The 12,755-nt window shown below is 51.6% G+C and overlaps 2 protein-coding genes across 2 annotated transcripts; one reads left to right on the top strand and one right to left on the bottom strand.

The window, feature by feature from the left end:
• Positions 1–554: 554 nt before the first annotated feature.
• LOC147228424 (homeodomain-interacting protein kinase 1-like) lies at positions 555–3,515 on the top strand. Its single transcript, XM_086156551.1, has 8 exons — positions 555–696; positions 769–960; positions 1,026–1,207; positions 1,278–1,401; positions 1,467–1,577; positions 1,642–1,728; positions 1,811–2,004; positions 3,079–3,515. Exons 1-8 carry the CDS (start codon positions 568–570, stop codon positions 3,410–3,412), a joined length of 1,353 nt encoding a protein of 450 aa, XP_086012677.1. The 5' UTR covers positions 555–567; the 3' UTR covers positions 3,413–3,515.
• Positions 3,516–5,045: 1,530 nt separating this feature from the next.
• Positions 5,046–12,743, bottom strand: capn9 (calpain 9). The gene is made up of 19 exons (XM_086156543.1): positions 12,442–12,743; positions 12,070–12,139; positions 11,858–11,976; positions 11,611–11,744; positions 10,182–10,350; positions 9,150–9,233; positions 8,899–8,984; positions 8,588–8,826; positions 8,310–8,467; positions 8,025–8,233; positions 7,508–7,544; positions 7,337–7,417; positions 7,036–7,093; positions 5,927–5,991; positions 5,783–5,851; positions 5,633–5,711; positions 5,427–5,543; positions 5,288–5,346; positions 5,046–5,187 (listed from the first exon to the last, which is right to left on the bottom strand). Exons 1-19 carry the CDS (start codon positions 12,652–12,654, stop codon positions 5,161–5,163), a joined length of 2,073 nt encoding a protein of 690 aa, XP_086012669.1. The 5' UTR covers positions 12,655–12,743; the 3' UTR covers positions 5,046–5,160.
• Positions 12,744–12,755: the final 12 nt, after the last annotated feature.

Genomic DNA, 12,755 nt, shown 5'->3' with positions numbered 1-12,755 from the left:
GCTTGCCACCACGTCAGCACAGTTGGTGCAGTCCAAATTGTCCCTATTTAAAGGGACAGCAGCTCCTGCATGTGCCTTCAAATGAAGGTTCAGTGCAGTGGAGGAGATTCAAAAGGAGATGTTTCTCTGGAAACCTCGATTTGCAGTCGCCTGCGCTTCCGCGTTTGGTCCGAGGGCGTGAACCTCAGGTCGGGATGCACGGACGCGCCTCCTCTTCCCTCCTGTCCGTCCGTCCATCGCTCTGGTCTGCGAGCCGGAGACAGGCGCCCCTTCTCCTGCAGAAGGTCACGGAGGTCACGGAGGTCACGGAGGACGGGTCGATGTCACATAGGGACGGGACGCCCGCTGTGGTGTCGGCGTCCACGTCTGGACGGTCGCTTCACAGGTGAACCTGTGGTGTCACAGCCTGTCCTCCCGGAAAGGCGCCGCACCAGTATAAGGAGAACCTCGGCGAGAGGCGGAGGTCGCCCCGAACCTCCTTCGCTGACGGCGGCCATGTCGGCGGCCTCCTCGGACCCCGGCGCCGAGCAGCTGGTGCCGGACGGCCGCTTCAGGTCGGTCTACAAAATGCTGTGCTTCCTGGGCCAGGGCTCCTTTGGGAAGGTTCTCAAGTGCGTGAGGGTGGACGACAGGAGGACGGTGGCCGTCAAACTCATCAAGAACAAGGACTCCAACGCCAAGGTGGCCAAGCAGGAGGTAAGACCCCGAAGGTCGCCGGGTCGGGGGGCGGGTTCGGGTCGCCGTGTTGAAAACGACTCCGCCCGCCAGATCGCCATGTTGAGACGGATCCGGGCGCTGGATTCGGGGAGGGGCTACTTCGTGGAGTGGAACCAGAGCTTCACGGACGACAAGTACATCTGCCTGGAGTTCGAGAGGCTGGACAAGACTCTGTGGGACCTCCTGAAGGAGAGATCTTTCCGGCCCCTCCGCCTGATGAAGATCCGCCCCGTCGTGCGGCAGGTGAGACCAACTCGACCCCTCGGCGGTTTCCTCCGGCGCTGACGCTCGGCCGTGTCGTCGAGCAGCTGGCGGGAGCTCTGGACCACCTGAAGGCGGCGGGGATCATCCACGCCGACCTCAAGCTGCAGAACGTGATGCTGGTCAACCAGCGGCAGGAGCCGTTCAGGGTCAAGGTGATCGACTTCAGCTCGGCCCAGGACGCGTCGGCCGCCGAGCCGGGCCTGAACATCCAGACGCTGCCCTACCGGTGAGCCGCGGACGCCGCCCGCCGCCGCCGGGACCGAGACAGTTCCCGTGACGTCCCCGCTCCTCCTCAGATCTCCTGAGATCATCCTGGGGCTCCCGTACACCGAAGCCATCGACATGTGGTCCCTGGGCTGCGTGGCGTCCTACCTGTTCCTCGGCGTCCAGCTTTACCCCGGCCAGAACGAGTACGACATGGTGAGCCGGCGCCGCCGCCGCTGAACCACCTTCAGCTTCTCCTCGCTCACACGTGGTATCTCCAGGTGAGGTACATGGAGTCCACGCAGGGTCGGCTCCCCGACGAGCTCCTCTCGGCCGGACTCAAGACCAGCCGCTTCTTCTGGAAGGACGCGTCCGGGCTGTGGAACCTGAAGGTACTTCGCGCCCGCTTCCTTCTGGATTGTTCCGATAAAAAAAACGAGGCTTTTTCTCCGCTAGATCCCGGAGCAGTTCCACCGGGAGACGGGCGTGGAGTCCAAGGAGAACCGCCGGGTGAAGTTCAGCTCCTTGGACGGCCTCCTGCATGTCGGTGTTCGCTTTCGGACGTGAGATCCTCCGCCTTCGCCCGCGACGGCGCCCGCGCTCACGCGCTTTTTTCCCCCCCCAGTTCCACCCGGGCGTGGTGAACCACGGCTACTCGGTGGACGAAGTCGCCGAGTCCAACGACGTGCGGACGTTCGTGGATATGGTCAAAGGGATGCTGCACCTGGACGCCGCCAAGAGGACCACGCCGCGCCAGCTGCTGGAGCATCGCTTCACCACCATGCGACACATCGAGACCTTCTCCTCCGTCAGCGCCTAGTAGGTCTTATTACCGTATTTTTCGGACTATACGTCTCACCAGCCAAAAATGCATAATAAAGAACGAAAAAAAAACATACATAAGTCGCACTGGAGTATAAGTCGCATTTTGGGGGGGGGGGGGGGGGGATTTATTTAATAAAATACAACAACAAGAACAGACATGTCATTTCAAATTTTAATGACGAACAATTTAAAATAAAAATAGAAAAGAGGCAACAACAGGCTGAACGATATGCTTACATGACACAACTGAGAAAGTGCCTGGTATGTTAATATAACATACTAACAGTTATTCCGATAAACAACATGATAAGAAGTTTACCAAAACCATCCGTGTCACTCCAAATACCCGGTAACTAAAATCCCATGACATCTTCATCCTCGGTGTCACTTCTCATCACCTCCGCTAACTCCGGAGGCAGAAGATGTGGCGCTTCCTCTTCTACGTCACTTAGACTCATCGTCACTTCCGGTTCCAACTATTCCAGCCTTTCTGAATCCTGCCAGAACGATTTCGGTCGTCACCGAAGCCCATGCTTTTTCCATCCATTCAAAAACTTCCACCAAAGTTGCACGGCGCATTCGTTCCTCTAGCGGTGGCCGCCTAGCTTTTAGCCCGCGATTGGCTTTTTTTGTTGTCTTCATTTCAGTTATAGTTACCTCCGCTTTTCGACAGTCAAGCTTCTGGCTTCAAACTTTCTCTCTGCAGCTCAATTGCTGTTTTCGGCTGCATATTTTACTACTCGCAGCTTGTAATCAGCAGAATACGATTTCCTTTTCGGTGCCGTTTTTGTTAAGTTCTTCGCTAATGTTGATATTATTATCATCACAGACCTATAGCGCCCTCTTGTGGTTCAATGTGAAAATAACATGTGAAATGATATACCGGTACCGGTAATAATGTGTTAAAAATTTCACACATAAGTCGCTCCTGAGTATAAGTCGCACCCCCCACCAAACTATGAAGAAAAACGCGACTCATCGTCCGGAAAATAGGGTAGTTTAAACCCCAGATTTAGCTTTTTCTCTGTCGTTCCGCGTTGAAATGGACTCGTTTCTCGCCTCCCGCAGCGCAAAGACCTCCTTCCACATCATGGCGGCGTGTCAGAGCAGGAACCCGGCGGCGTCCTCCTCGGGGGTTCACCAGGAGAACCCCCCTCCTCGCGCCGAGAGGAGGTCGCCGGACATCTACGCCTCCGCCAAACGCTCTTCTTCTCCCGCCGGCGGAGGAGATGCGGAGGAGGAGCTCCCGGAGGAGAAGGCGGAGCAGAGCGACGGCGCCAAGAGGAGGCGTTCGCCGCCTCCCGCCGAGAGGACCGACCCCGGCCTGCACGCCGGCAGGAGGCGCCGCAGCCTCAGCGCCAAGAAGAAGAGGCCGCATCCGCCCGCCGAGAGGAGGGACTGACGGGCGGCGGAGGAGGAGGAGGACGCCATGACCCTGGAACGGAGCGCCCCGATTGGACGGCTGGAGACTTTCCGGGAGCTCAGATCAAGTGGCGCGGATTCGGCTAAACTTCATGACGATACTGGTGTTTCCAGAAAAATGATAAAATCTGTGTTTGTGTAGGAGAGGCGGGGCTTAAGCCGGAAGCGTCACCTGTCAATCACAGATTGTAGAGCTGTGATTGACAGGTGAGCTTCCGGGTTAAGCCCCGCCCCTCAAACAGGATTGGATAATTATGAAAATGAGTGTTTTGTCAGTGGAGGGGGCGGGGCTTAACCGGGATGCATCACCTGTCAATCACATCGCCTCAATCTGTGATTGACAGGTGAGCTTCCGGTTTAAGCCCCGCCCCTCACACAGGATTGGATAATTATGAAAATGAGTGTTTTGTCAGTGGAGGGGGCGGGGCTTAACCGGGATGCATCACCTGTCATTCACATCGCCTCAAACTGTGATTGACAGGTGAGCTGTCAGGTGAGCTTCCGCCCCTCACACAGGATTGGATAGATTATAAAAAATGTGTTCTGTCATTGGAGGGGGCGGGGCTTAACCGCAAAGCATCACCCGTCAATCACAGCTCCTCAATCTGTGATTGACAGGTGAGCGTAAGGGTTAAGCCCCGCCTCTCGGGCGAGTTGTCGATCGAGGGGCGGAGCTTAATCCGGAAGCGTCACCCGTCAATCACAGGTCCCATCCGGAAACGTCGGACAGCGTCCCGGTTAAGCCCCGCCCCCTCCGCCGATCTATCCAATCCCATCTGGGGGGCGGGGCTTAACCGGGACGCTCACCTGTCAATCACAGGTGGCATCAGGAAACGTCCGAGAACGTCCCGGTTAAGCCCCACCCCCTCCACCGACTAAACACTCATTTCCTCATCATCTAGCCAATCCCGTCTGAGGGGCGGTGCTTAACCGGGACGCTCACCTGTCAATCACAGGTCCGCATGGAACGACGTCCAATCATTCGCTCTCCGTTGATGGACAGGCGATGCATCCCGGTTAAGCCCCGCCCCCTCCACCGACAAAACATAATCTATCCAATCCTGTTTGAGGGGCGGGGCTTAACTCAGAAGCTCACCTGTCAATCACAGATTGAGGAGATGTGATTGACAGGTGATGCATCCAAACAAAAGATGTTTTTTCAAAAGAATGTTTTTTCATTCACAAAAACAGCAAATGCAAAAATGTTCCCCAAATTTTACGTTCTTTATAAACAATTTTGAATTATATAAAAAATCCTTAAAACTTATGGAAAAATCCCAAAACTCTACAGTTTGATGTCTGAGATTCCTTGTGAACCACCAAGTTAAATACATGGTATATCCCCTTGCAAGTTGTTTTTTTTTCCCTTTCTTTTTAATTTTATTTGTCTATTTATTTAATTATTTTCTTTTACTTTCTTTTTACATTTCTCACAAACCGTTTAAAAAAAAACAAAAAAAAAAACAGGTGATGCCTCCAGGTTAAGCCCCGCCCCCTTAACCCTTTGGTATTTAATCCAACCCTTCTGCAAAATAAAAACCTGCGCTTTGGATTTTCCACCCTGATGTTTCTCCACCACCCGGCTTCGTCCGACAGCGAGACGCACGCTCTGGTTTTGCCGGAAACATCTTATTTTATTCCGCGTTCACGCCAGAAAAGGAAGGAAAAGAAGCGAAGCGTAGAAGGCGGACGCTTTAATGCGCGGCGTTGCGTCCCGTCCGGTTCCCCTCACACGTTCATGGACAGCATCAGGAACTGCGAGGAGGTCGGAGAGAGAGATTTGAGCTTGACTCCACCCGGGTGGGACGTCCAGGTGAGGGAAACAAACGCCCGCGGAGATGTTTCCAGCTCTTACCTGCAGCATGGACATGTTGACCTTCCCCTGCTTGCGCTGGTCCAGAGCCTGGAAAACTCCTGGGGTGGAAAAAGGGCACGTCAGAGTGTGTGTGAGTGTGTGTGTGTGTGTGTGTGTGTGTGTGTGGAAGTGTACGCACGGAACATGTTCTCCAGGCGGACGATGCAGGTGAGGTAGTCGTCGAAGTCGATGTCGTAGTTCTCGTCGGCGAAGCGGAGGCCGAGCAGCTGCAGAAGCTGGTTGTTGAGCTGCATCCCTTTTTTTTTTTTTTTCGGCGGCGAAAAGGAGAAGGGATCGGTTACCGCGGCGACGGAGAAGGCGACGCGAAGATGTCGCCGTCCTCACCTGCGGCCTTGAGGGCGATGCGGAGCTCGTAGGAGGACATCTTGCCCGAGCGGTCGGTGTCGAAGGACAGGAAGAGCATCTGCAACGACGGCCGGCGGTGTTAATGGCGAGCGGCGGAAGCGGCGGCGAGAAAAAAGAAGAGAAACTTACGATCCACTTCTTCAGCTTCTCCCAGAAAACCTTGAACTCCTGGAACTCCAGCTTTCCCGTGTTGTCCACCTGCACGCGGCGTTAAAGAAACGAGAGCGCGAAAATGTGCGACGGGGACGGCGAGCTAGCGTGGCGGAAGGATACGTCCATCAGGTTCATGATGCTGTGGCAGGTGCTGAGGCTCAGACCGTCAAACCTGATCTCCTTCCCTGGAGACGGACGGAGAGGAAAGTAGTGTTTTTAGCCTTTAGCCGCGTCGCTAGCATGCTACTACGCCAGGGCTTGTGTAATAACACAAGGTTGTTGGGGTTAAATTCGACTTCCAAGAAAAAGAAGTCACGCCAAAAACCTGACGGAGCACTTATCTTATCGCTCTATTTTTCTTTGTTATGCTGTTATAACATTCTATTACATGCTATTACACTGTTATAACATGCTATTACATAGTTCTTACACACTATTACCATTATTACACACTATTACACGTTATTTCACGGTATTACACTATTATTACATGCATTTAAACATTATTGCATGTTATAACACCATCTTACACACACTATGATACCCTTATCACACACTATTACAACGTCATTACACCGTTATTACATGTTACTACTTGCTCTTACGTGCTATTACACTGCTATTATAATGCTATTTAACTGCTATTACTACATTATATGCGATTACATGTTCTTACATGCTACTACTTGGTCTTTCATGCTATTACACTGCTATTAGACTTCTGACACACTATTACACGTTATTACACTATTATTACATGTGATTACACGCTATACACTGTTATTACACTGTTCTCACATGCTATTACACTGTTGTTTTACGCTTTCACACTATTATCATATGCAATTACACATTCTCACATGCCACTACTTGTTCTTTCATGATATTACACTGTTATAACACCCTATTACACTGTTGTTACACACTATGACACCATAATTATATGTTACTACTATTCTTGCATGCTATTCTTGCATGCTACACATGTTACTACTTGTTCTTAAATGTTATTACACTGTCATTACACTGTTTTTTTACATGCTATCATACTGCTATTACACTTGTTACACACTATTACATGTTATTTCATGGTATTACACTATTATTACATGCAATTACACGCTATTACACTGTTATTACACTCCTGAGCTGTTATTACCTAAATATTTAAAGTCTTCTCCACACTTTGCTAATGACTATCTCGTCAGATCGAACCGGAAGCCACTTACGTCTGCTGAGGACGCCGTTCAGCATCTGCTGCAACTCTCGGACGGAGATGGCCTCGTCCTGCGCACACACACACACACACACACACACACACACACACGCACACACACACACACACACACACACACACACAGATCAATGCGCTGGCATCAAAGTTGGTTCCCCCTCACCTGACTGTCTGAGAAGATCATCTCCAAAAGGTGGTCTGTTCTCCGCTAAGATCATAGCAACAGTAGCCCCGCCCCAAAAAGGGGGCGGGGCTACTGTTGCTATGATCCTTAAGCCTCCTGAGATGTTCCTCACCGAGCCGGCCAGCTGCTCGAAGAGCCTCCTCAGGCCTTTCTCCTCGTCGGTCTCCTCCTCCGGCGCGCTCGGCATCGGGGGCTGGCGGGACACAGCGGTCGGGGTCAGGGGTCAGGGAGGGAGCGGCCAATCGGGCGAGGCGGTACCCGTCGCCGCGGGAGATCTACTTACGTCGGGCAGGTCGGCGTCCACGTCGCCTCCCATCTCCCTGTGGAGCGGAGACGCCGGCGTCAGTGGAGGAGTGACATCACTTCCTGTCTACCGCTAGCAACTGTTAGCGACCACTAGCAACCGTTAGCAACCGCTAGCAAGCAAATTTTTTCAAATAGTCTGTCTGCACCTCGCGGGTCCTCCACCCTGGTGTTGGCCATACGGATTCTGATTGTCCGGTTAGCCGTTAGCTTAGCACGAGAGCGGAAAACATCAGATTCCGCCCCTTTTGGGGCTGTTTAGCAACCGTTAGCGACTGCTAGCAACTGTTAGCGACCACTAGCAAACAAATTTTTTCAAATAGTCCGTCTGCACCTCGCGGGTCCTCCACCCTGGTGTTGGCCATACAGATTCTGATTGCCTGGTTAGCCGTTAGCTTAGCACGAGAGCGGAAAACGTCAGATTCCGCCCCTTTTGGGGCTGTTTTCGGAGCACGCCGATTCAACAACTTGGGTTACGCGCGATCCGAGGAACTCACAGCGCGGTGGCCTTCTTCTCGGAGAAGACGCGGATCAGGAAGTCGGCCTCGTGGTGCGGCTGGAAGGTGGTCGGCACCAGCAGGTACTTCCCGGGCGGCAGGGTGAAGCGCTCGGAAACCTCACGCATGTTGATGTAGGTCCTGCTGCGAGCCTTGGACGGGTGGTAGCGGAAGAAATCCTTCCCTTGGTGGTCGGCGTCGTTCGGCGCCTGCGGGCGAGGAGGAACCGATGATTCCAAACACACACACACACACACACACACACACACACATTGCTAGGCGTACCTCGTACACGGCGAAACCGATGGTCTCCAGATCCATGCCTTGCTTCCTCAGGCGGCGCCGGTTCTTCTGCATCAGGGCGATGACCACGCTGCACACGTCGTCCTCGTCGTCGGCGTCCTCCAGGACCAGCTTGAACTGCGGGTTGGTCCAAAACGTATCTACGGGGGGGTTTAAAAGCGCAGACCCGCGTTATTACGATGTAATTACGGTGTTATTACGATGTAATTACGGTGTTATTACAATGTAATTACGGTGTTATTAACGGGCGGCGTTCTTACCGATGTAGTTCCTGCAGCCGCCGGCGGTGGAGCCGCGGATCCAGTGGCCCTCGAACATGCTGACCTCCCAGTGGCGCTTGCTGTCGTCCGTCAGGGAGTCGGGCGTCATGTTGCAGATCTCCACCTTGTCGTAGTTGGACTTGAAGTCCTCGAACTCCATCCAGAACTCGCCGTCGTCGCCGGAGTGCTGCAGGATGCGGGTTTTATCCTCCCGATCCACGTAATCCCACTCCCTGGAACTTTTCAGAGAGCGGGGAAGTTAATCCGGCCGGTCGCTGTCGCCACGGCGACGGATTCCGGCGTCCACGTACCCGTCGCTCCAGGGGCCGTTCCACTCCACCTGGCCCCAGGGGTTCCTGATGCGGATCAGCTGGACCTTCCTGCCGCGGTAGTTCACCTGCGGATGAAAGCTAGTTAGCGGGTTAGCTAACCCTGGTTTCACCCCGTGTTGCGTTCAAGCGTCCAATCGTAGGCTCCGAAATTCCGCGGACGTCGACCGCTCACGTTTTATGGCTGAATTTGCGTGGATTGGCGGTTGTGTTTTCCCCGAAGGCGGCGTTACCTGGGCCAGGCCGGTGATGGAGTAGGCGTGTCCCTTCACCAGCCCCGACGCCGTCTTGGCCTCGGATTCCGCCGAGCTGCTGATCTGCAGGAGCGACGCCCCGCAAAAATTAACAAAAAAAAAAAAAAAAAAAAAAAAAATCACACAAATATATATATGTATAGTGAGAATATATACATTAGAACTGTATTAAAGTAAAGGTTTAAACTTGTGATACTTTAATAATCCAAAAAGGGACATTCTTGATAATAAAAAAAAATCAAATGATATATTAATGTATATATATAGATAGTATATTAAGATACCACCTATAAATATTATACAATATATATATATATATATTTTTTTTTTTTACTGTTTAAACAATTTCCTACTATTATTTATTATTGTTATGTTTTACTTGAAACTCTGGCACAACAATTTCCTTGGGATAAATAAAGCTCTTCTTAATCTTATTCTTATATATTATTATAATACAAATTTTGTATCCGCATTTTTGTATTAAAATACATTTTATCATATAAAATATAAATTATATTTTATTAATCACAGAAGTATTATGAGTTATATATCTATTCAATATATATATACATATTTTTGATATATTAAATTACATATTATAAATTTAAAGAATGTACAAAATATATACATATATATGTATATGTATGTATATATATATATGTGTGTGTGTGTGTGTGATTTATGAAGTGTAATTTATATAATGATGTAATGTGTATATAAATATATATATATATGCATATATATTTAATTACGTTTAATTATTTGATATATATATATATATACATTAAATTACATGCTATATAAATTATATGTTATAATCATATTTAAAACTATTTTGAGGGGTTTGCGTACATATATCTATATATATATAAACTAATTGATTCATTTAATTATTAACTGTTTTATTCTCAATAATCGATATGAAGATCCCGTCGCTCCCGGGATGTGATGTCACTGTTGTCGCCATGGCGTCACCATAGCAACGCCAAACATAGCAACGGCGGCCCGTACGTCGATGGAGCATCCCATCATGGAGCCGCGGTCCAGCGCCTTCTTCATGACGGCGAACAAGTTCTCCGGAGCCTTCTTGGTGTCGTACATCTCGCCCACGCCGCCCGTGAAGTCCTCCATGGCCTCCATGGTGCTGCCGCCCTTCAGAGACTCGTAGCTGCCGTGGAGCCTGCAGGAGCAGGAGGGAGGAGGTTGAGAAGGTTGAGGAGGTTGAGAAGGTTGAGGAGGTTGGGAAGGTGTGAGATGGTGTGAGATAGTTGGGGAGTGAGAAGGTTGAGGGGGTGTGAGGAGGTTGAGAAGGTGTGAGAAGGTTGAGATAGTTGAGGAGGAGGTGTCTGAAGGTTGAGAAGCTGTGAGGAGGGGTGGGAAAGTGTGAGAAGATTGAGGAGGTGTGAGAAGATGCGAGAAGGTTGAGGAGGTGTGAGAAGGAATGAGACGTGTGAGATCGTTGAGGAGGTGTGTGAAGGTTGAGAAGATTGAGAGGCTGTGAAGAGGGGTGGGAAAGAGTGAGAAGATTGAGGAGGTGAGAGAAGGTGTGAGATAGTTGAGGTGGTGTGAGAAGGAGTGAGATGGTATGAGATGGTAGAGGAGGTGTGAGAAAGTTGAGAAGGTCTGAGAAGCTTGAGTAGGTTTGAGAAGGAGTTTCCCACCCCTCCTGGAGGGGTGGAAAAGTGTGAAAAGGTGTGAGATAGTTGAGAGGGGTGTGAGAAGGAGTGAGATGATGTGAAATAGTTGAGGAGGAGTGAGAAGACTGAGAAGGTTGAGAAGGTGTGAGGAGGTGTGTGAAGGTGTGAGACAGTTTAGGAATTGTGAGAAGGATGAGAGGGAGTGAGAAGGTTGAGAAGATCTGAGAAGCTTGAGTAGGTTTGAGAAGGAGTGAGATGGTGTGAGGAGGTTGAGAAGGTTGAGAAGGTGTGAGATAGTTGAGGTGGTGTGAGAAGGAGTGAGATGTGTGAGATAGTTGAGGTGGTGTGTGTGAAGGTTGAGAAGTTGTGAAGAAGGGGGGGAAAGAGTGAGAAGATTGAGAAGGTTGAGAAGGTGTGAGGAGGTTTAGGAGGTGTGAGAAGGAGTGAGATGGTTGAGATGGGGTGAGAAGGAGTGAGATGATGTGAGACAGTTGAGGAATTGTGAGAAGGTTGAGAAGGAGTGAGATGGTAGAGGAGGTGTGAGAAGGTTGAGAGGGTCTGAGAAGCTTGAGTAGGTTTGAGAAGGAGTGAGATGGTGTGAGAAGGTTGAGAAGCTTGAGTAGGTATGAGAAAGGAATGAGATGTATGAGATAGTTGAGGGGGTGTGAGAAGGAGTGAGATGCGTGAGATAGTTGAAGTGTGAGACGGTATGAGAAGGTTGAGGAGGAGGCAGGAGGTTTGAGAAGGTGTGAGAAAGTGTGAGAAGCTTGAGAAGGAGTGAGAAGGTGTGAGAAGGTGCTTACTTGGCGTAGGCCTTCTCCAACAAGGCGCTCCAGAACTCGTTGTTGGAGGCGGAGTGCAGCATCACCAGCTGGTTCCTCACCGAGGGCAGCCGGTCGTCCACCACCACGTCCAACCACTGGTTGTGCTTCCAGAACTGAAGCGACAACGGAGAAGGTTGGAATCCCAGAGAACCAACTTTTCGAAACAAACCGCGGCGATTGACGGGCGTCACATGACCTCCACGGCGGCCAATCAGAGGAGACCAACCTGGAAGTGGAAAATGCCCGCGTATGTGTGGTCGAAGTCCTGGTCGTGAGGAACCACGCGGGCCAGCGCCTCCTTCTTCAGGGTCAGGGAGGCGATGGCCGCCAGCAACCAGCAGTCACCTACACACACACACACACACACACACACCTGCATCACGTGTGTGTGTGTGAAACACACACAGTGACGTCACAGATCCCGGAGGAGGCACCGACCCAGCTGGCCCTGGCAGATGTCGGTCCGGTTGGCGTCGCCCACGATGAACCTGGGGTTGGTGCAGAGCTCCTGAAGGGGCGGAGAAGATCAGAAGGTTAGGCGAGGCCGCGGGTGTGTTCGCATTCCTGACGTGCCGCCGGGGTTAAAGGTCACGCTCGGCAAGCAGCTCAGGTATTCGGAACGCCCCGGAAAGAAATGCGGTCGTAGGACGAGGAGCAAAAAAAAAAAAAACAAGAAAATGTTTGTTTTAACGCGTTCCTGCCGAACCTGTTTTTTCGCCGCGTCCGAAAACGTCGATATCGCGCTCGCTAACGGATTATTCGATGATTAACCGAGCCGGAAGTTTCCGGAAGGTAGGCGGCGTCGCTCACCTTGGGTCGCTTCCACTGGAACTGCACGGGGACGCTCTGGCTGAAGAAGAGCGAGGCGTCCTCGGCGGGGAAGTCGGGGTCTTCGAAGAGGACGCCCCTCTGCAGGCAGTCCTGCCGCAGCTGCTCGTAGGACCGGCCGTCCGTCTGGGTGTCCATGGCGGCGGGGCGGGTGGCGGCGGCGGCGCGGCCCGACAGGGACGAGTTGAGAGGCATCTTCTGCGGACGCCAGGCGGCGAGTGGCGGCGGCGTCCCCGGCGCTCGGGGAGCCGGTTGGGGCCGGGACGCGGCACGCCTTCCTGCACCGACCGGTTTGG

The sequence above is a fragment of the Fistularia commersonii genome, chromosome 12 (assembly GCF_037954325.1).
Source record: "Fistularia commersonii isolate RoL2024-O1a breed Wild chromosome 12, RoL_Fcom_v1.0, whole genome shotgun sequence".
Taxonomy (NCBI): Eukaryota; Metazoa; Chordata; class Actinopteri; order Syngnathiformes; family Fistulariidae; genus Fistularia; species Fistularia commersonii.
The sequence above is the reverse complement of the archived record's forward strand: the minus strand, read 5'-3'. Positions and strand labels throughout refer to the sequence as shown.

What these genes read in the sequence shown, in the direction of transcription:
- LOC147228424 (XM_086156551.1), top strand. Translation starts at nt 568, where the DNA reads ATGCTGTGCTTCCTGGGCCAGGGCTCCTTTGGGAAGGTTCTCAAGTGC. An exon ending in CCAAGGTGGCCAAGCAGGAG is followed by an intron (nt 697 to 768) that starts GTAAGACCCCGA and finishes TCCGCCCGCCAG; the next exon opens with ATCGCCATGTTGAGACGGAT. An exon ending in CCGGGCTGTGGAACCTGAAG is followed by an intron (nt 1,578 to 1,641) that starts GTACTTCGCGCC and finishes TTTCTCCGCTAG; the next exon opens with ATCCCGGAGCAGTTCCACCG.
- capn9 (XM_086156543.1), bottom strand. Translation starts at nt 12,654, where the DNA reads ATGCCTCTCAACTCGTCCCTGTCGGGCCGCGCCGCCGCCGCCACCCGC. An exon ending in CGGGCATTTTCCACTTCCAG is followed by an intron (nt 11,745 to 11,857) that starts GTTGGTCTCCTC and finishes TTGTCGCTTCAG; the next exon opens with TTCTGGAAGCACAACCAGTG. An exon ending in TGGACGCCGACCTGCCCGAC is followed by an intron (nt 7,418 to 7,507) that starts GTAAGTAGATCT and finishes GTGTCCCGCCAG; the next exon opens with CCCCCGATGCCGAGCGCGCC.